Source organism: Amblyomma mixtum, chromosome 1 (assembly GCF_055824585.1).
Source record: "Amblyomma mixtum isolate Tamu chromosome 1, ASM5582458v1, whole genome shotgun sequence".
NCBI classification, from domain to species: Eukaryota; Metazoa; Arthropoda; class Arachnida; order Ixodida; family Ixodidae; genus Amblyomma; species Amblyomma mixtum.
This window is the reverse complement of record NC_143012.1, coordinates 105,442,296-105,463,675: the sequence shown is the minus strand read 5'-3', so window position 1 is coordinate 105,463,675 and position 21,380 is coordinate 105,442,296. Positions and strand designations below refer to the sequence as shown.

Below are 21,380 nucleotides of genomic sequence, written 5' to 3'. Positions count from 1 at the left end.
CGCTGACTTTCAACTCAGCTTTATTGGAAAAATGAGCGACTTTTATACAACTAATTTCTAACATGTGACTCAGAAGATGTCAAAACGTCCTACCGCATGTGCCATCCAAAATCAGTGATACTCTAGATAAACCCCGATAAAGAACGTGAATGAAAACACTGAGGAATCCTGAGAAGACATGAGAGGTCAATCAGATGAAACGGGTTAGATTTGTGCAACGCCCACCTTTTTTCTTAAGACACGTGCTGCTTAAAACCATCTAAAGGGTGTCATGATCAACAACGGTGAAGAAACAACAATGAAAAACTGTCAAAAAAAAATTGATACCAAAATGCAAAAGCAGGGTGAAGCTGTATATGGGCTCCCATTGTCAAAAAAGTAGAAGAAAATAAAATGACAAAAGACAGGACTGAAACGGCATAACAAACACATTATCTCATCAGAATGACGTCATTTATTAGCCTTAAGGGGGCCCAGAAACACAATCTTAGTTGACTGGTTTGGTTTGGTTTATGGGGTTTAACGTCCCAAAGCGACTAAGGCTATGAGAGACGCCGTAGCGGAGGGCTCCGGAAATTTCGACCACCTGGGGTTCTTTAACGTGCACTGACATCGCACAGTACACGGGCCTCGAATTTCTCCTCCAAAGAAATTCAGCCGCCGCGGCCGGGATCGAACCCACGTCGTTCGGGCCAGCAGCCGAGCACCATAGCCACTGAGCCACCGCGGCGGCTTAGTTGACTGTTTTGCCTGTTGATCGCATACAGTGAGTTATAATGGTGGTATTAGCGTCGGTAATACCGTGTGTATTCCGTTTTTTAATATTTTAACTTCCTCCCAAAAACAAATTCATGGCTCTGATGGTGTCCCCACACAGTGGCGGGTTTAAGCAGCGGATATGACATCACATGGCGCGAGCTTGATGATTGAACAAACAGTAAATATACTGCAAATTGTGTGAATAAATAGACACACATTTTGTCACCTGTCGGTGCTTTATATTAGATCAACAAAAACAACTTGTTCGTCTTAGATAAAAGCCCTGCAAAGCAAGTAAAATAAAAATACACCACCAGGGGCTCTGGCATGGAAACGACGCTGCCAGTCTCAGCAAGAACGAGTTACAGAGAGCAAGCAACCATGGAGTGCAAACTTCCGCGACGTGCTCTGGCGGGCTGTTTTGATTGGTTGCGCCAGGTGCCGTCATTGGGAGAGCGAAAAAGGAGTGGGAAGCCCCGCCAAAATCGAGTGAGTGCAGCGTTTTGTTTGCTTGTATTTTGAAATTTCTTCATTGAATAACTCCCGTTCCTGTGCATCGATTCCTGTAATTCTTTTTAAGTCAGCATCTGTGTGACATAAAGAATCCACCTGAAGTATAGCCGGTATCCCCCCAAGCAGTGTTTCGCAGCCCCTTTAAGAAAAAAGGTGGGCGTTGCACAAATCTAACCCGTTTCATCTGATTGACCTCTCATGTCTTCTCAGGATTCCTCAGTGCTTTCATTCACGTTCTTTATCAGGGTTTATCTAGAGTATCACTGATTTTGGATGCACATGCAGTAGGACGTTTTGACATCTTGTGACTCACATGTTAGAAATTTGTTGTATAAAAGTCACTCATTTTTCCAATAAAGATCAGTTGAAAGTCAGCGCTGTGTTTCGTTCCCTTTTTCTGTCCGTCCTTGTTTCGTGTGCGCTGCTAACACCTACATAATTAATGCGAAAGCATTTCTTGTCTTATGAGCGGCGTGTACAGGACATGTCATCAGAGCGTGTTCGCACCAATCATCCATTCTCGGATTACTTCATAAAATAGTCGATAAAATATTATCATGCAGGATGAATTAGGTCACTAAGATTATTAATTGAAAGGGTAAATAATTAATTTGTCAAAGTAATTAATTACGTGAATTAACCAATCACTTAAGAAATTAAGCGCTAATTTTATCGAACCTGATAATTGGTCAATAACTTGTAAAATTTAATACACAATTAAGTTGCATTACATGCAGTTAAGTCAACAAATTGGTTACTCAACTGGACAATTAAATTACTGAATGAATTAATCAGCCTAATTAGTGAAATACTTCTTACATTCATCGCCATTTTAATAGAACCGCTTATTTAAGTTTGAATTATTTAATGAATTGTCTAAATTAATTAATTAGTACTTTGGTGTGCTTACTAGACACTCTAGCAACGAGACCCACATCTTCGGATGCGATCGAACCTAAGTTAGAACGAAAACACGACTTAGAAACGGCAAAGGCATAAAATTTAGGGGGCACTAATTGGCTCTCTAAAGTGCTGCAAGGCAAAAGCGTTTTATTTATTTATTTGTGACGCTGAGTGTGCCGCGCGGCATAAAACGTGGTGTTAGTGACTAACGGTAGAAAATGTTACAAAAACGCATGAAGCCCGGTTGCGTGTGAAAAGTCACATAAGCTTCGGGCGTAAATGTTTTTCGTTATCCACACGTGCAAAATAGAGTCACTGTTGGCAGACAGGCCTGCCTCTTGAAGAACTCGAGCGCGCAGGAGTAGAGTTCCGGGACATGTCCACAGTAGGTGGTGGACATTGGTGTCGGAAGCGGGTGCTTCGCAGTGAGGGCATTTTCGCGGCGCAGGAATCTTGTCACTTTTCCACCGGTTGCGAACAGCAGGCGTAAGGGCCACTCCGACACGCAGCCGCCTCAGAGAGACCTCCTCCACCCGTGATAGGTTGGGGGGAAGGGGGTAGGTACACGGGGGAATAAGAGCACGTGTACGCTGCCTGAGGGAGGCTGAAGATGTTAGATGTGTCAGAAGTGGATCTGGTGGCAAAGAGGCAGGTGGAGTTTGTGGAATGTCAGTCACACGAGATGTCATGTCAGGTGCGATGCTGTGGACATCTGTGCGAGCTTGTGCCCAGTGAATGAGTATAGGCACCGGGTAAGATTTACGAGCAGCATGTATGGCCTGGGAAACCCGAAGGGTACCGCGGACTTTCTTTAGATGCTTCACGGCTTCTTGTGAATGGGTACATAGGTGAACCTGGTTATAAGGAGGGTCGTCAGGTAACTCTGCGATGGCATTTAATATCGCTTGCAGCTCCAAAGAAAGAGATGATGAAGTGTCAGTAGAGTAGGTTTGTCGGCCGTAGAGTTGAGGGTGTGTAGGGCTTATAAAAGTAGTTGATCCTCCTGTTGGGGTTATGGAAACATCTGTGTAAAGAGTGCAGCTGTCATGTTTCGCAGAAAAAGTTTTTGGTAACGGCGGTGAGAGGAACTCCGACTTCTTATGACGAGCAGGCTTGTTTGATGTAATGTGACAATAGTCCCATGGAGGTGGTTGAGGCTCGAACATCGGACGAAGAGAAACTTTCCGTGCTATATTGGTTTGTCTCTGGGTAATTAAATCTTCCAGTGTGTTGAGCTGCGCATACTCCTGCAGCAGACAAATAGGAGTTGCTCGGGGTAGGCCAGTAATGACTCGCATGGCTTCGTGGTTGAGTGCTTCAAGTGTGCACCACTGTCGTTTAGTAAGTTGTTGGAACTGAGCCTGGTGTAGGAGCCGATGTTGAAAGACTACGAACAAGTCGACGAGCTCTATCTGAACGGGCACCTCCAGAGCGATTGGCTATCCGGCGGATGAGGCCAATTAAGTGTGTTTATAGCACTCTTGCGCATAGTTGACAACCAAGCCGTGCCCTTGCCTGAAGCATGAACGTGCAGGCCTAAAACATTGGTATGTTCCACCTCAGGAAGTGGGGCATTGTCAATAGTGAGCACGAACGGTGTGGCTTTGAAAGTACGGCGGCCAGATTTATTGCCCACATGTACATAGCAATACTTGGAGCGGTTGAGAGAGAGGCCAGTGTCGGCAAGAAAGTTGTGGAGGATATTGTGGGCATTTTGCAGGGAGTCTTGCTGCACCTGAGCTGAGCTATTTGTGGACCAGAGAGTGATATCGTCTGCATATGCCAGAACCTGAACATTAGGAAGGGTGGAGAGACTGTGTACCAGAGGAATGAATGCGATGTTAAATAGAACTGGGGCTAAAACTGAGCCCTGCGGTACACCCCGATTAGAAATGAAGCGGCCTGTGGGTTTACCATTGACGCGGATAGCAAATGTTCGTTGCGAAAGAAAGGCATGAATTGCTCGACAAAGCTGCAGGGGCATGCCAAATGATGCCATAGTGTTGAGAATGGCTGCGTGGAGAATGTTGTCGTAGGCCTTCGTGATGTCTGTTGCCAGGACTGTGCGAACGAGACGGCTGTGAGGTGAACGACGTATCAGGTCGTTGGCAAAGCGATCAAGACCATCCTCAGCTCCGTATCCTGGTCGGAAACCAATTTGAGCAGACGAATATTTTTGATGATGGTCGAGCCACCAAGAGATTCGAGTGGCAAGCAGTTTTTCATAGAGTTTACAAATAGTTTGGGTAAGAGAAATCGGTCGTAGGGCTCCAAGAGTTGTGGGTGGTTTTCCGGGCTTTGGTATCGGAACAACCACTGAATGTTTCCAATCGGATGGCATTTCACTGGATGTCCAGATTTGGTTAAAAATTCTAAGAAGTGAAGTCAATGCTTCACCTTCCAGATTACGGAATAAGGCATAAGGTACACCGTCATGACCAGGTGCATTGTTAGGGCGGATGTCTTCAATGGCAGCTATAAGCGCAGCCATGGTGAACGGGCAGGTGATCTCATCCTCTGCCTCATGTTTAGGACTGACTGGAACAGGCGCAGGTGAGCAATCATAATTTGGAAAGAACTGAAGTGCAGCTTGCGAAGCGAATTCATCTGGAGAAAGACGAAGGGCAAGGCGAATACTCTCGGCATAGTCTTTGACGGACGACTTGCGTTCCATGGAATGAAATACACGCCACAAGTGGCGGTTGCCGACAGGGGTGTTGAGTTGAGAACACCACTCTGTCCAGCGCTTGTGCAGAAGGCGTTTAGAATACCGACGGGCTTTAGCTGTGACTCTATGAAGTTCCGTTCGTGCGTGTTGATCTGACGGATGGAGAGTGACGTATACGTGCAGCTGCTTGCGCCTTGACCAGATATTAAGCAGGTGAAAGTCAGGATTTGGTTGGTCTTCGTTGATAGTAAAAGAAATTGTGTTCTGAGTTAAGACAAGCTTGAATGTAGAAAGGGCCGAGGCAGGAGTTATTGCGAGGAGGCGACCATCCATACGAAGGCTGTCCCAAGAAGTGATATGGTCCTTGCGGCGAATTTTACGTAATGTACTTGAGACAAAGTCAATTAGAATGGAGGAGTGATCACTGCCCCAGGTGTCTGCTTCGCAAGACCAGTGAGGATTGCCGGGACCCAGCCACCAGGTAAGGTCCGGAGTTGATGGAGGAGCACGCGGTCGGGTATAATTAGGAGTTGTTCAGAAGTGTAAAGGACTGGTCGAAAAACGTGTCTTAAATCTGATCTCCACGTTTAGAGGTATGAGTGTATCCCCAGGCTGTATGTGGCCCATTAAAATATCCTCCAACTAGTATGGGTACACCTGGGTAGGAGGTGCGTAGATGGGTAAGCCATCCAAAGTTGAGTAGAGAGGTTTGGGGCCGACCATAAAAAGAGACCAATAATACTGGAGTACGCCGCGGCTTAGTGATAATGGCAATTACTTCTTGACGGGTATTGCACCAACGAGATAGGTCGACGGGTGAATGTGGTATCGAACAATGAACATATATAGCTGCTTTTCCAGGAGCAAGACCACTTCGGCAGTCGGGTATTGATGGACAGTGATATGCACAATAACCAGACAGAGGAAGGATGGCATTATGTTCCTGTAGAAGGAAAGCCCAGGCAGAGAGTTTGCCGCCTTGAATACGCAGCTTCAATTCAGGGAGCTTATTAGTAAGACCCCGACAGTTCCATTGTAGCACATGGGAAGTAGCGTTAGTGGCCATTCGCTTGCAAAACAGATGCAATCATCTGAGGCAGTCGCTGCAGCAGGATAATCAGGGATGACATTGAGGTTGTAGTTGCAGATTGCTCGGGTTGTTCATATTTTGAGCCTGAAGGTTGAGGCACTTGACAGACCGGCGCAACTGGCGGTAGACGCACGTTGTAGTAGGAGAGTGCGACGTCGGCATAGCTAGCTGGTCAAGTTGTTGGCTAATGCTGGCGATCGCATCATCGATGGCAGAAATCTCATCAGACATAGAGGGGTTTAGCGGAGGAAATTCGTCTTCCTTTTTCCACTTGTTACGGGAACCTGGCTTTAAAACAGAAGCATAGGAAGGGCGGATACTAGAAGATGAGGGCAACGATGCTGGCGGTTTTTCAGTATCATCCTCATATGTGTCTGCCGACAGAGCATCAAAACTGTTGGAGATCTTGACTCCAGGATGAGTAGGCGCAGCAACCGGACGACGTTTTTTTCGAGGGTATTTAGAATAAGTGATGTCGAGGTCGTTTGTCTTACAAAAAGGACACGTGAATGAGGGAACGCCATCCGCTGGTGGTTTGGGCAGAGTGTCTTGCGATGCAGGGCAGAACTTTTTGCTGTGACCTTGTCGCAGGCACCGATAACAGAAGACTGGTGCAGGACGGAAAGGCTTCGAATGAACGATTCGTCCATTATAGAAGAATCGGGTGGGAAGTTCTAACGGCCCTGCAAGCAGGAGAAGAAATGTGCCTCGGTTGCCTAGTCGGCGGGCATTAATAACTGAGTGGGTGTCGGAGTACAGATCCGTCATCACTTCCTTCGGAGGCGTATTAGGTTCCAGGTCATAAATGACACATCTTTGCAAGCCGGGCCCAGATGCTAGATAGGCGTGCACAGGTACATACTGTGACTCGCTGATATATAATTTGTCAATATGACAGATCTTTTCAGCATCGGCAAGTGACGCTACTTGAGCAGTGATGGAGTTGGAGGGACGATGGTAAATAAAACCGCGGTACCCTGAGACGCTTAGTGCACGGTCAATGAGCTGCTGCTCCGATCTTGAAGGAACTGACGTTATGTCGTATTTCAAGGTAGGCTTAATATGCACTCGGAAGGAGCGATTAAGTTCAGGGAGTGAATATTTCGATGCTGTCATCTTTGAAGCGGTAGGATCGGTTGGAGTGGCCTTTACCTTTTTCGCAGCCGGTTCAAAGCTGGCATCAGAGACAGTCTGCGCAGGAGTGGGAAGGAATGGTGTAGGGGTAGGCACAGGAGTAGGCAATGCGGTAGGGGTGAACGATGATTCGTCCCCTGCAGGTGAAGACGGTGACTTGAGTAGTGACGAAATACCGGGTGCAGGAGGAGTTGAAGTGCTGAGGATACATCCTTGAGGTGGAAGGGTAGGCGAAACAGCAGACGCATTAATAGCAGGATGTGTCCTTTCCATGTCATAATTACTGTTCGTGTCCGTTGGCCAGGCTGAAGTAGGCCTGCGCGCCTCACAAAACGAACGTAGGCATCGTGAAGGCAGTGTCGGAGGGTCCGTCCCGAGATCTTGTGGCGTTCTTGGGATCTTCAGGCAGCGTGAAGAGGTGACGCTGTGGCCGGGAAGTTAAACACAGCACAAAAAAAGCTCAGAGCGTTTTCTGGCGCACTGTTTGTTTTTATTTACTTTTTTATTTTTCATATTTTGTTTCGTTTTCCATTTTTGCTTCTTTTCTTATTTTTATGGTTTTTAATTTTTATTTTCATATCGTATTTTTATTTCGTTTTTGTTTTTGTTTGTTTTTTTATTTTTATTTGTGCTTTTCTTGACTTTATTCCTTTTATTCTATTGATGAAACCCATGCATTCACTAGATGCGCCTTTATTCATGCTGGAACCTCGAGCCTTCGTGGCGGAGTGGTAGCGTCTCCGCTTCAAATGCCAAAGGCCCTGGTTCAATTCCCACCATCGGCGCAGTTTCTTCTTAAGCGGTGACGTCGAAAGGCGGACAAATCTGCCGACGCATCTGCTCACGACAGTATGATGCATTAAAGGCTTTCGCCTTAAAATACCGAACACGCAGCAACATAATCGGCAGCAGTAAGAGAAATGCTTTCGCATTACTACACCAAAGCAGACTTGAGTGCCTTATTCCAGTTTTCCAGCAACTGTTCCAGCAATTGCTCCAGTTTTCCAGCAACTGGAAAACATCTTTTCCACTTGCTGGAAACAGGGAAACATTGGAAAACTGGGTTGGGAAATATCGTTCCCCAGTCGAGGGCCAAATGGGAGGAACTGGGGACCAGCTGGGAAGTAAGTGGTTCCATTTGTGGGTCAAGTGGGAAGCAAAAATTCCCAATTGAGGGCCAACTGGGCAGAACTAGTCGTGGGCAAACACCAAATGGGAAGTTTTTTTACGGCTTGGAGGGACGATGAGAAGGAAATAAATGCTGCTGTGGCTCAGCAGTCATTAGGCGCAGAAATGAACGTACTGTGAAATTAGATTGAAGCTGGCTTATCGGCGAATATCAATCCTATAGCACTGTGTGCACTGCATGCGAAAATGCCGGTAGGCGCTCTCCTGGCGAATAACGCCACTTCCCTCAAAACTCTGCATTGCGAGTTTAGCATGGGTCGCACTGCAGCGAACATATCGTGTGCCCGCGTCAATAGCAGTGCCATTCTTTCCTCTTTTTATTAACCCCGCTCTCTTTCTATTCCCAGCCCGTTGTGACATAGGCATTTCGGGCAGGGTAACATTATAATTATTTATTTATAACCGCCCAACCACCGAAATGAACTTCTAATGCTGAGACCGTGATTACCAGACATGCCGTGATTGCTGCGGACCGGCGGCGGCTCGGAAACCGCGGTGAAGTTGTCAACGTCGCCATCACGTTGACGTTCGTATGGTATTTAAGGCGGAAGCCTTTAATGTCTCATCGTTGTAAGCAGCAGTTGTCGACAGAAAATGTCACGCTTTTCAATTGGTGGAAACGGTCGTGACGTCACAGTGCGCGAATTTCAAACCGGGCGAATTGTACTTTGGCTAGTAACCATGCAACCAATTGAACGGATCTTATAGTGATGCTCCAAGTGGGACTGAGCTTAGTTAATTGCTTAATTACCCAATTAGCCTAATTAGCTTTACTAGTCAGGCCATATAAATAAATAAAACCGATTAAGAAATTGGTCGAGCTCAGGAATCGAACCCCGGTCTTCGGCGTGAGAGACGAGCATGCTACCCTCTGTGCCATGCCTGCTCTTTTTTTTTGTCTTTATTGCCTGTTTTGACAGATTACAACAGATCATAAACAGATGTTCTGCGCTGCACACTCAAACAACAAGAACGGACATGTGTTTCACTCGCGTGAGAAAATCAAAACTGTCTCAGGGAACACAACTCTCCCATCAACTCGATAACTTCATCCCCAAAACATAGCTCCTTGTACACTTCACGTAGCTTAAATATGTTTTCTTTGAAGTAATCGCGGACAGAACGCGCATCTTCATCACAGTGTCGTACAGCCATCCTGCTTCGCCAAATACTGTGCAGGCCAAGCAGGAAAATTACATCATATTTATAAAGATCCGGCTCTATGTCCAGGAATCGTATCCCATACGGCGTTAGGGGTAAGTCTTTCTTTATTGTACGCTGGAGCACGTCCCAAAAGAGCATCGCATCCCAGCAATCAATAAAAACGTGTTCTATTGACTCTGGTTTGCGACACAACAAGCAGTCAGCACCCCATGGTAGAAACAATCCCTTTTCCTCCATCCAAGTTTTAACCAGCAACGTCCCAGTGTGTAACTTGAAGAAGAACGTCTTCACACCCGCTGGCACCAACATTTTTCGTACTCTTTTTAAAACATTTCCTGCTTGGCCTCCACTATACATAGATCGATAGATTGGCTCCGGGAAGACAGAGTCGAGCAAATCTTTTAACAATTTCTTACGCGTGACATTAGAAAGATATTCCAAACTGAAGCGCGCATTCAGAAACCGGAAAGCAAAGACCACTTCTTTCAAAAACCTACTTGCACTGTATCTCATCCCGTCCACACTGGAAATAACATAGTTTGGCAAAGCCGAAGAAAGCCTCACTTGAATAAATGTCCGCAGGAAAGGGTCGCGTTGATCTCGAAGAAACAGAAATCTTGACACCACCTGCCTCAGGTACAAGTGTGGCAAGGAAAGACCCCCTTTTCTCAAACGCAGAAATAAATTATCACGTTTAGTCCTCTCCCATGAGGACTGCCAAACAAAAACTGCGAAGAGACGATGAAACTTTTGAATGCTAAGTCGAGAGCATGAAAGGACCTGCAACAAATAGCACACTTTTGAAACCAGATATACATTGCATATGTTTGCGCGCGTGAATACAGACAGTTCCTTCCCCGACCATTTCTGTGCACGCGTGGAGAGTTCTTGAATTTTCTCCTTCCAAAAGTCATCGTTATCTCGATACTTGTCAAGAGGTACACCTAGGTATTTGGAAGGAACATGTGACCATTTTACACTTGCATGAAACAAAGGCGCTGATGCCCAATTCCCATGCCAAATGCCCTCACACTTGTCCAGGTTAACAACGCTATTGGTTACATCACAAAATCTACGAACAACCGACATCGCATGTTCTATGCTGCTGTGGTCACTACAGAAAACTGCCACATCATCGGCATAAGCCAATACTTTAATTTCACATGCTTCCAGTTCGAAACCACGAATACAGCTGTTATTTATTACATTTCGGCAAAGTGGCTCCAGGTACAGAGCGAAAAGTAGCGGTGACATTGGGCAGCCTTGCCGCACGGATGCTCTAACGGCAATTCTGTCTGTGAGCTCTCGGTTAACAACCAGATTCGTGGTACAGTTGCTATAGGCCATTTTAACCCCTTTTAAAATAACTTCTCCAACACAGACATGTTCAAGGATTTTAAAAAGAATGTCATGACATACACGGTCAAATGCCTTCTCTAAATCAATTTGCAACATTGCGACTCGCCTAAAGTCAGCGTCACAGCATTCCAGTATACTCCGAGTGACATGAACATTCGTGAAGATGGTCCGCCCTTGAATTCCACATGTCTGGTGGGGGCCAACCAAGATGTCCATAACTGATTGTAAACGTTTGGCTAATACTTTCATAAAAATTTTATAATCAACATTAGTAAGCGTTATCGGCCGATAACCTGTAACTTGCTTAAGCTGAGCAGGATTGTCAGTTTTCGGTATAACTACTGTATGTGCACGAGAAAACGACGGTGGTAAAATAACAGTTCTATATGACTCTTCATAAACGCGTTGCAAAATGAGAGCAGTTTCACGTTTGAACGCCTTATAAAATTCTGCTGTTATCCCGTCAGTACCTGGCGATTTCCCCAAGTGAAGCTCATCAATAGCGCATTCCAATTCCGCTGTTGATAAGTCGGCAGACAGGATGTCAGTGTCTTCACTGGTCAGTCGGGGTAATAGACTTAAAAATTCATCCTGAAAGGCCTGTACATCTGCCGATTTGGAAGCGAACAAATCACGGTAATGCTCACTGAAAGCCTCCCTTATCGCCTTGGGATTGTCTGTCAGAATGCCTTTGTTTTCAATTTCTACGATATCTTTTCTTCTAGCGTATCTTTTTTCTGTCGTCAAATTTCGCCTACTGGGCATATCATCTGCCAGCAAGCGATCTGCTCGTGCACGAATTGCAGCTCCCTGAAACAATGTCGCATCGATAACCTCAAGCTTTGCTTTAACTTCGCTGATAAGGTCACTGTATAGTCCCGGAGCTCTATTTTCCTCTGTAATTAATTCTTTCAACATCTGTTTTAGGTTCTTCTGTTTCGCTTTCTCAGCGTGCTTGATTTCTACGGACCTTTCAATAGCCCTCATTTTGACATCAATTTTGAATTCCTCCCACTTTTCTGCCCAACTTTTTCCATAATTCAACCGAACTTCTTCTAACACGTTCTTTGTTTCTAAAACAAACGAATCGTCCTTTAGTAACTTTGCATTCAGTTTCCACAAGTCCCAGCTGAATTTCGCTTGAGGTGTCACATTCCTGCCAATGGTGAATATGACACAACAGTGATCGCTAAACGTAACCGGTTCGACGATGTAGTTATCGCAAATTGCCGCCAGGTCAAGGGAAACGTAAGCTCTATCTAGCCTAGCATGACTACACCCTTGAAAATGTGTATAATGACGCCTCATTCCGCCCTTTGCAAACTGGGCTACGTCTTGAAGTGAATACTTTTCAATGTTTTCTTTCAAGAAAACAGCACTTTCGCTTTCGGTGACTGTTGAGCCTGATCGGTCATCTGCACTGAGAACACAATTGAAATCCCCTAAAAGAATGACAAGTCTATTGCATTCCAGATACGCACATAGTTCCTGGAAAAACAAAAGTCGTTCACGGGGTTTCGTAGGAGCATACACACAGATAACTCTCAAATATTCCTCCCCGTACAACAGATCACAGAGCACAAACCTTCCCCTCGTGCAATACACCACTGCTTGTTCCTCGATATTAAGACTGTTCTTAATTAACAGAACACAGCCCGCTGATGTCCCCACTGCATGACTAGCACGCACATTATATCGCGGCTTGAACTGCGCAACCATAGCGTCTGTCGCGCTCGCACTCTCTACCTTTGTTTCTTGTACTGCAAGAATGTCCAGGTCTTTCTCATAGAGCAGGCGCCTTAGCTGACATTGTTTACGTCTAGCTGCTAGTCCACGCACGTTTAACGTGCCGCATTTTAAATTTGACGGAAGACAAGCCATGCTGAAAATCCTGAGCACTAAAAGGTACAAGTCCCTTACCAGGCGTACGCCTTACCCTCCGAGAAGGGGCGATTAATCAGCGCTCCTTGCGCTGCGCACGGGAGACGCGGACGATGAACGACACTCAGGCACATACTTCCCCTTGGCCCCGGTGGGTCTGAGCCACTGGCGCTCAAGGCGTTGCGACCTGACCTCGGTGGAAGGTTGTGAAGGGGACGGCAACACCGTCTTGGCACGCTTAGCCGGACCGAAGGTGTCATGTGATGGCCTTTCATCCTCGACTGGCTCCGCTTCGGCGTTCATGGCAGACGCCTGGTCACTCATCGGCGGCGTTTCAGTCGCGTTGCTCAAAGCTCGTTGTTCGTTCGGCGTCTTGCTCGAAGTTTCCATGTTTCCGTTGTAGACGCTTCCCTGTTCCCCAGACGCACTCTTCTTTGGACGGTCATCAGGGGCCGCCGTTTCAGCTTCCTCAACGTCCATGATATCCTCTTTATCATCACAATCCTCTGAGGCCGCCCCTAGCACATTGGCGTACGTACGTATGCAGTCCTCACGGACATGACCAAAGGCTCGGCACTTAGTGCAGCGAGGCGTCTGGCAGTCGCGGCGGATATGCCCGCGTCTGCGACATCGGAGACAAACAGGCGCCCTACCGGGCACAACCACAAGGACGGAGCCCCCGTAGAATTTGAAAAGATGCGGTAGCTCCTCCGCCGTGACTCCCTCTTTAAGCACCATTCGAGCGACACGTGTTGTCGACTCCGCCGATTCAAATCCTGGAACACTCCATTCCTCATGCTGAATTTCCATCACTTCCCCAAACTCGCTCAGGGCCTTCCGTAGGGTCTCACTGGGTATGTGAAATGGCACCCAGTGAATCTTCACCTTGATCTCCTTTCGACAGGGATCAATAATGGCACAGTAACCGCCTTTCACACTCAGGCCCCCGGCCGCAAGTACAGTGTCCTTCGCCTCCTGGGTGCGGAACCTCACGAGCCAGAGGTGGCTCATCTGGTAAGCGCCAATGCCGCTGACATCCCTAAGGACGCCGGCATCTTCTAATGGTTGACGAAAGTCCTCTATTCGATACGGACGCTTCGAGGTATCACCGTGCAAGAAAACACACAAACGCATACCTTCGTCAGCCGGCAGTGACGGTAGCAGAAAGCGATAACCAGGAGGTGGTCCAGACACCGATTCATCCCGACCAACAAAGGCCGTTGCGACACCTCGCCCGGAGCGAGCCATTTCTGCGTCCGTCTAGCAGGGCAGCCAGAAGCAGAATCCCTCTGCCATGCCTGCTCGATGGTTTGGTATGAACAAGGACTATGGTATGAACAAAGGCGCGTCTAGTGAATACGGTGTCTTCACTCACTCTCATCCTCCTCCATTCCCTTCCCGCGAGGTTTAGGTGTCCACCGACAAATGAGAGACAGATACATTTCCTTTCCTCAAAAACCAATTTACTGACGAGCGAGGCGTAGAACCGAATGGGCGATGGCGTTCTATGGACTCCTTGGCAGCGTTTCAAGACGCTGTCGCGTTCCACTCTTAAGGGCATCAGTGACGACGCTTTAGGTCAAAAAAGTGCCCCCCCTGAATTTTGTGAGACAGTTACTGCGTAATTTCCTTTCCTCAAATACAATTTTCATTTTCTTCATTACGGCTCCTCTTTATCTATCTTCTTTCACTCCCACTTCCTCCCTTCCTCTACGGTGCGGTTCAGGTGTCCACCGAGATGACAGAGAATTATTGCGCCATTTCGTTTCCTCAAAAAGCGTTGCGTTCAAAGGGCAAGGCATCGCGCTGAACGGGTGGTGTTCCGTGGACTCCCTGGCAGCGCTACAACGCGCTGTCGCGTTCCACTCCTAAAGGCGAAGCTTAAGCCTAATTAATTAACAGTTAATTAGTATTCAGGCATTAATCAATAATTAACAATTAATTAGTGATTTGTCATCACTTAGTAATTAGTACTCAATTATATGTGACGCCACTGGTGCCACAGAAACACCGAAGGTGGTGCGGAAAACGCTTCCGCCTCTACCCACTTTAGACAGTCAAAGTGCCCCCTGAATTTTTTATTGATAATAGCGCGAACTGCGCATGGCGATTACAGCTGTGAAAAAGTAATATGCTACAATTTAAAAATTATTAACTTATTTTTCGTGCCAGAGCAACCAGGCTACTAAGTATAAAAAAGAGACGATGCAAACATGCGTCAATTTCGCACACTCCGCATGATGGTCGGCCATGGCGGCAGTGGTTGAGCGCACGGCGTGAGCAATTTCTCATCGTTTTCCTTGGGAGCGTTGTGTTTGAAGAACCTCGATATAGAATTAATTATTCGCTTATTATTGCTGGCGAGGTTGTTCAACAGTTATTTCCTTGATGGAACTGAAGGAAGACAGTTTGCTTGCTTTTACTACTCGGCGAAGTGGACCCGTCAGTACGAATTAGGACTACAAGTCGTTTTCACCGGCTGGAATCGTGACCTGTCCAGATGCGTACTCAGTTCTCTCATTGCAGTGTATTTTATGCTATATTTTGTGTTCGTAATGAAAAATTCTAAAGCATTTATCGGCACGTTATATTTTTACGCTCACTCGTTTGGCTGTTTTGCCAAACTCGCTGTGTATTGAAATAAAGGCTGGTGATGTATGCAACTGGCCTCTACTACCGAAATGTGGCCATGCGTTCGGATGGTGTGCCGAAGTGCGTGTGCAAGCACACTCCGCTCAGCACGACTGCCTTTTAGTGCTGCAAGGGCACCTTTGACGCTTCATAGACTTGCGTCGGTAAAAATGGCGTAAATTACTGGGCTTATTTGTAGTGGTTGCTATGCTATTCTCTTGTTTGTCACCTATAAACGTGAACAATTATGCTTTCTTTTGCAGCAACCCTGACTTATTGGGCTCGGCAGAAGAGTATTGATGCCACCACTGCTGTAAACCTGCCGATTATACTCAACGAGAAGATTCAAGACTCAGTGAAAACACCGAGCGGAATAAAACAATGACGCACTCAGAAGTGTTTGACGCACTCAAAAGTGTTTTGGGCTCCCGCGATGGCCACGTACTCGCTTACTAAACTGTATTTGAGCTAGGTGGAGTGCTTGGACGTCCTGACGACTCCATAGGGAAGTCTGTGGCTGGGATGCAGTAGGTCCCCGTTGCATCTGGAATTGTAACAGGTGCCAGCTCCATCTCGTATTGCAACTGGTTCCAGTCGCAACTGGTTTAAGGAACAAATTTCCAGTTGCAACAACTGGAGTTGTGTTCAGTTTGCGAGGGCACTGGTCTGTAACATATTTTTGTTTGCAAAGCTCGCGTATGTCCTTCAAGTCCTGCATTGTGCGAGGAGGAAGGTGCAAGCAATACACAGAATATTTGCAACATTCGTGTGGCGCTCTCAATGGGAGCCCATGAGGCGTGACAACTTGTTCCTTCCATTAGAGAGTGGTGGAGTGGGCCTTGTTCACCTGTTCGTGCATCAACTTGTTTCCCGTTTTTTCTTTTTCAAATCGGCAAACCACCCGTTTCTTGTAGCTGTGCTCATTAGGCGGCTTAGTTTTCATTTGCCTTACTTATTCGCGCCGACTGTGGAGGCTCTTGAGGGGACTTCATGGGGATTCCTTAAGGAGGTTGCTGACACTCTCAATTTCCTCACTGTGCGCTTCTCTTTAGATAACCTCTATAGCCTCTCGAGAAAACAGATGACCCAGGCTCTCACTGAGTCTTTGTTCCCTACACCATTGTATCGACAGCCTTATCTGGGGTCTTTGGACATCAGTGTTCTAAAGCGTGTTAGGCGGATGTGCATTCAGGCAGCCGCTAAAACGTTCTTTTTCAAACTACACACAGCGACGCTGCCTGTCAAAACATTTCTTAATGACAAGGAGATGCTTGTACCCTGGAATATGAATTGCCATCTGTGTAACGTGCCTGAGACAATTGATCATTGCTTCATCCTGTGCCGTGATGCCATGTTCTTTTGGGACATACTACACAGAACTCTTAAGAAGGACATTGAAAATACACCATACACTATTAGATTTCTGCCTGTTGGCAAAAACTCTGTTGTGCCTTATGATCTGTTTCTGTTGATGGGACTATTCAGTCTTTGGAAAAGCCGTATGATGGACAGACATGCCGAGCCACCAAGATCGTCCAAATCTGTGTTTCGTGAACAGTGTGCTTTCGTGAGGAGTGTATATGCTGCACGCGAAGAACCTCCAAGCTGGCTGCCGTGCCTAGATGCATGTGTGTGCCTCCCTGAATTTTGATGTTTTGATGGGGACGCAGTGTTGAATTGAGTTAGGGCTATGGCGGGCTCGTATTAAGCAGCCCGGTAACTTGAGACGCGAACCAGTTTGATTGAAGTTTTCCCCCTTTTTACGGAAGTTCTTCCATGCAATAAAGAAAAAAGGAGTTGTGTTCCTTAAACCAGTTGGACTGGAACCAGTTAGAAATTTTCACCTGAGTATTGGTCTATATATGGTCATATTCTTTCTATATAGACGTCTAGACTACGCAGACTGGGCGTACTTACACCGTCCACAAATACCTGGTAAATGTCGAGCTGGATGTCTGCACTACGTACTATAACGCGGACTGGTCCCCAATTTTGGTGTTGTAGGTACGTAGATTTTTCGTAAACAGTACTAAAATGGATGTCTACTGGAGGTGTCTAATGGCCAGCGTAAATAACTCATGGATGTCCATGTGACATTTTATGGTTTACTGAGAAGAAGCAACGTCCGCCATAAGCTTGCCCCAGACGTCGACTCCAATCATTCTGCAGCAGCCCTGGGTGGCACCAACCTTCGACGCTTCGCCTGGCGCCGATCCCGAATAATGGCTGGAACAGTTCGACCGTGTAGCTCTCTTTAACAACTGGGACGATTCCATGAAATTAAGGTAAGCCTTCTTCGCCTTGGACGGACCAGCAAGAATCTGGTTTGAGAATGAGGAAGCCAGCCTCGCGAATTGGGAAACCTTCTAAGAGCAGCTTCTCAAGACCTTCACAAACGTGGTGAGAAGGAGAGAGAACAGCAGCTGCTACAGTCTCGCATACAACACCCAAACGAGACCGTTGCAGTGTACAGTGAGGAGATGAAGCGTCTCTTCCGGCGTGCCGACGCAAACATGAAGGAAGAAGAAAAAGTAAATCTGCTTATGCGAGGAGTTAAAGAGCTACTATTTGCCGGCCTCGTCCGCAATCCACCGCAAACCGTCGCGGAATTCGTAGAAGAGGCATCCACCGTGGAAAAAACCCTTGATGCCAGAGCCCGGCAGTATGACCGCCAGCAGCGCATTTTTTCACCAAGCTGCCCGGACAACGCTAACAACAATGACCTGCGGGAGGTTATACGTTAAGTTGTGCGAGAAGAGCTCCGACGATTGGTGCCAACGAGAACGCAGCCCCAGCTTACACTGCTCACTGACGTCAGCCGAGGCGAAGTTCAAAAGGCCTTGGGTGTGACGTCGACCACCATGCAGCCTCTGCAGCCCCCAGCAATGACTTATGCCGCAGCAGTGTGCCGTCCTGCACCTCGACGACGGGACCCAAGCCCCTATCGCCCTCAGCCAGCTGCGCTGGACCGCCGCCCTCTCGCCCCAACCCGCCCGTCCTACGAGCGTCGCACAGGGCCGATAACATGCGCGAGTGGAGAACACCCGACCAGCGCCGCCCACTATGCTTCCACTGTGGCGAAGCCGGTCACGTCCTCCGGCACTGTCCATACAGAAGACTGGGCATCCGAGGGTTCTCTTACGACGCCCCACGACCCCGACCCGGCCAGCGACCAGCCAAAATCGAGGAGTTTTTGCGTCGCGAAGAATACTCATCGCCGAGCCGCCTATCGCGTTCTCCGTCGCCATCGTCACCGCGCTTTGCATCTCCTAGCCGAGGCTACGCCGTTCGTGGACTCTCCCCCAGTCCCCGGATGTTAAACTGAATAAAGCAGCCTCTGGAGGTGAGGTTGCTTCTGAGCAAAAGAACAAAGATCCTCCATCGACGAGAACGCAAGACCATGCCTCAACTACGAAGACAACACCGACGACGACGCGGCCAGACTTCAAGCTCTTACCACCGCCCAGAGAAGTAACGTCGCAGTACGCCCACCGCAGCCTCACTGCTCGACGAAGCCGAGATCGTACACCGAAGACAACGTGTAATGCGAAAACGCGAACAAGTGACCTTGAAGTTACGGTCGACGGTCACGCGGTTACTGCTTTGGTGGACACGGGAGCTGGCTACTCCGTCATGATTCGGAGCAATAGCGCAAACAGGACAAGGGACCAAGAACGAGTAGACACACACAGCGCTACTCGTTCTTGGTCTCTTGTCCTGTTTTCGCTATTGCTTCAAAGTATGAACCAACAAGCCCGAATTTCGACGTTGTTACTCCGTCATGAGCGGGCCACTCGCTGTCCGACTTGGGAAAGTAACATCAACTTGGGATGACCCGCCGATCCGTACCGCAGGTGGTAACCTTATTACCCCGTCTGGACGCTGCACCGCGAGAATTAAAGTAAATGGGCGAACCTATTGCTTTAATTTTCCTATGTCAGTCAACATGTTACTTTACCACTCTTTGTTCTCTTCTATAGCCAACTACGGATGTATGGTGTGGGCAACAACAACAGCTGAAAATATTAACAAACTCACAGTGTTACAAAAACGAATTATACGCATTGCATGTAAAGTGCCATATTTCTTCCACACGGCGAGCCTTTTCCATCGACACAACGTCATACCAATGAAGTCCATCTATAACTATAGGCTGTGCTATAAATATAAACTCGCCATAATGAAAAATGATGACTCCTTACTTACACTGGCTGGGCTAGAGCAAAGCAGAACTGTGTATGATACCCGAGCAGCAGAACCTTGGAATGTTAAGAAATGCCGCACAAACTATGGCAAGCAAATGTTGCAGCATACCTTACCGACACTTCTGAACCAGTTGTACTGCCACAAGAATCTTGACCTATCCAATATTTCTCTGAAAGAATTGCCCCAAATGTTCATGTAGTTTTTTTTTTTCTTCCTATTACCACTTTGAGTGCACCTGTCAATTTTGCTGTCATTTATTTTCTCCTCCCTGTGTTTGCCTTTATAGGCTCTTTGATCTAATGTAGTTCTTCTTTCTTTTATAAGCACAATGTACTACGTATTGAACGTACATGTCTCATTCTCTGTTCCGAACATACTTTACTTACATTTTGTTTGATGTCGTACTCCGCCGCCGTCAATGCTGCACTGTAAGAGGAAGCCAGGACCTCTCAAGCTGTCTATACAGCTTTTTCCCTGGCTGTCCTCGCAACACCCAGTTGCGGAAATAAACCTTCAACCTTCAACCTTCCTGGTCCTACAAAAATGCTCGCGAGACGTGATTTTGGGAATGGACTTCCTGAATGAACATCGGGCGATCATCGACCTTTGATCGAAGTCGATCAAGGTTTCCATGTACTTACAAAGCCATATCTGCTGCGACGAGAGCGACTCATCACGTTGCCTTAAACATCCTCGACGAAGCATTGAGCGTGCCGCCCCGATCAAGTGTAGTCGCCTACATAGGTACTGGAGACATCGAAACTGCCGAAGGCGTCATCGAGGGGAACACCCAGTTACTCCTTGATCGAGGACTGGGCGTCGCAAGGGGAGTCGCCCAAATCCGAAATGGCCAAGCCCAGGTGCTGCTACCTTCACCGAAGAATACCGGCATCCAAACAAAGGTACGACGATTGCTTTTTTCGACGAGCTAGCAGACATCAGAGACATGTTTGCCCTCCCTGACCAACCCGTAGAACCATCTGACCAAAGACGGCAACCAACGTTTGATATCAACCCAGCATTACCCAGGAGCAGACAACACCAAATACGCACTCTTCTTCAAAGGTACAGCGATTGTCTCTCATCAGCCTCGAATGTGCGACGACCCCGGCTTGCCCAGCACCGCATTATCAGAGACGAACACGCCCGACCACTGCTGCAGAGCCCCTACCGCGTATCGCCAACAGAACGCCAAGCTATCCACAAGCAAGTAGAGGAAATGCTACGTGACGACGTCATCCAGCCATCGAGGAGCCCCTGGGCAGCACCAGTCGTCCTAGTGAAAACGATAGACGGCACCCTTCGCTTCTGCGTCGATACCGCCGCCTGAGCAGCATTACGAAGAAGGATATCTACCCCCTTCCCTGCATCGATGACACTTTGGATCGGCTGTGCAACGCTAAGTACTCCTTACCGATGGACCTGAAGAGCGGTTACTGGCAAACTGAACTCGACGAAAAACATCGCGAAAAGACTGCGTTCATCACACCAGACGGGCTCTTCGAGTTCAAGGTAATGCCATTCGGCCTCTGCTCTGCCCGAGCGACGTTCCAGCGAGTAATGGATACGGTGCTCGCAGGCTTGAAGTGGCAGATTTGTATATTCTATTTAGATGACGTTGTTGTCTTCTCCTGAAGCTTTAAAGACCACCTCAGAATGCTTCGGATATTGCTGGAAACAATCAAGTCTTCAGGACTAACACTGAAACCAGAGAAGTGTCACTTCGCCCACGAGGAGGTGCTGTTCCTTGGTCACGTCGTAAGCAAGGATGGAGTTCGCCCAGACCCCCAGAAGACGGCTACGATCGCAGAGTTTCCACAGCCTAATGACAAGAAATCTATACGCAGATTCCTTAAATTGTGCGCCTATTACCGGCAAGTCGTC

At 47.4% G+C, this 21,380-nt stretch overlaps 1 protein-coding gene across 1 annotated transcript; it reads right to left on the bottom strand.

Annotated features, from left to right (window-relative positions):
• Positions 1-10,268: 10,268 nt before the first annotated feature.
• LOC149367426 (uncharacterized) lies at positions 10,269-13,955 on the bottom strand. The gene is made up of 2 exons (XM_089555510.1): positions 12,699-13,955; positions 10,269-10,363 (listed from the first exon to the last, which is right to left on the bottom strand). Exon 1 carries the CDS (start codon positions 13,905-13,907, stop codon positions 12,732-12,734), a length of 1,176 nt encoding a protein of 391 aa, XP_089411636.1. The 5' UTR covers positions 13,908-13,955; the 3' UTR covers positions 10,269-10,363; positions 12,699-12,731.
• Positions 13,956-21,380: the final 7,425 nt, after the last annotated feature.

Excerpts from the sequence above, each read along its gene's own strand:
- LOC149367426 (XM_089555510.1), bottom strand. The coding sequence starts at position 13,907 with ATGGCTCGCTCCGGGCGAGGTGTCGCAACGGCCTTTGTTGGTCGGGAT.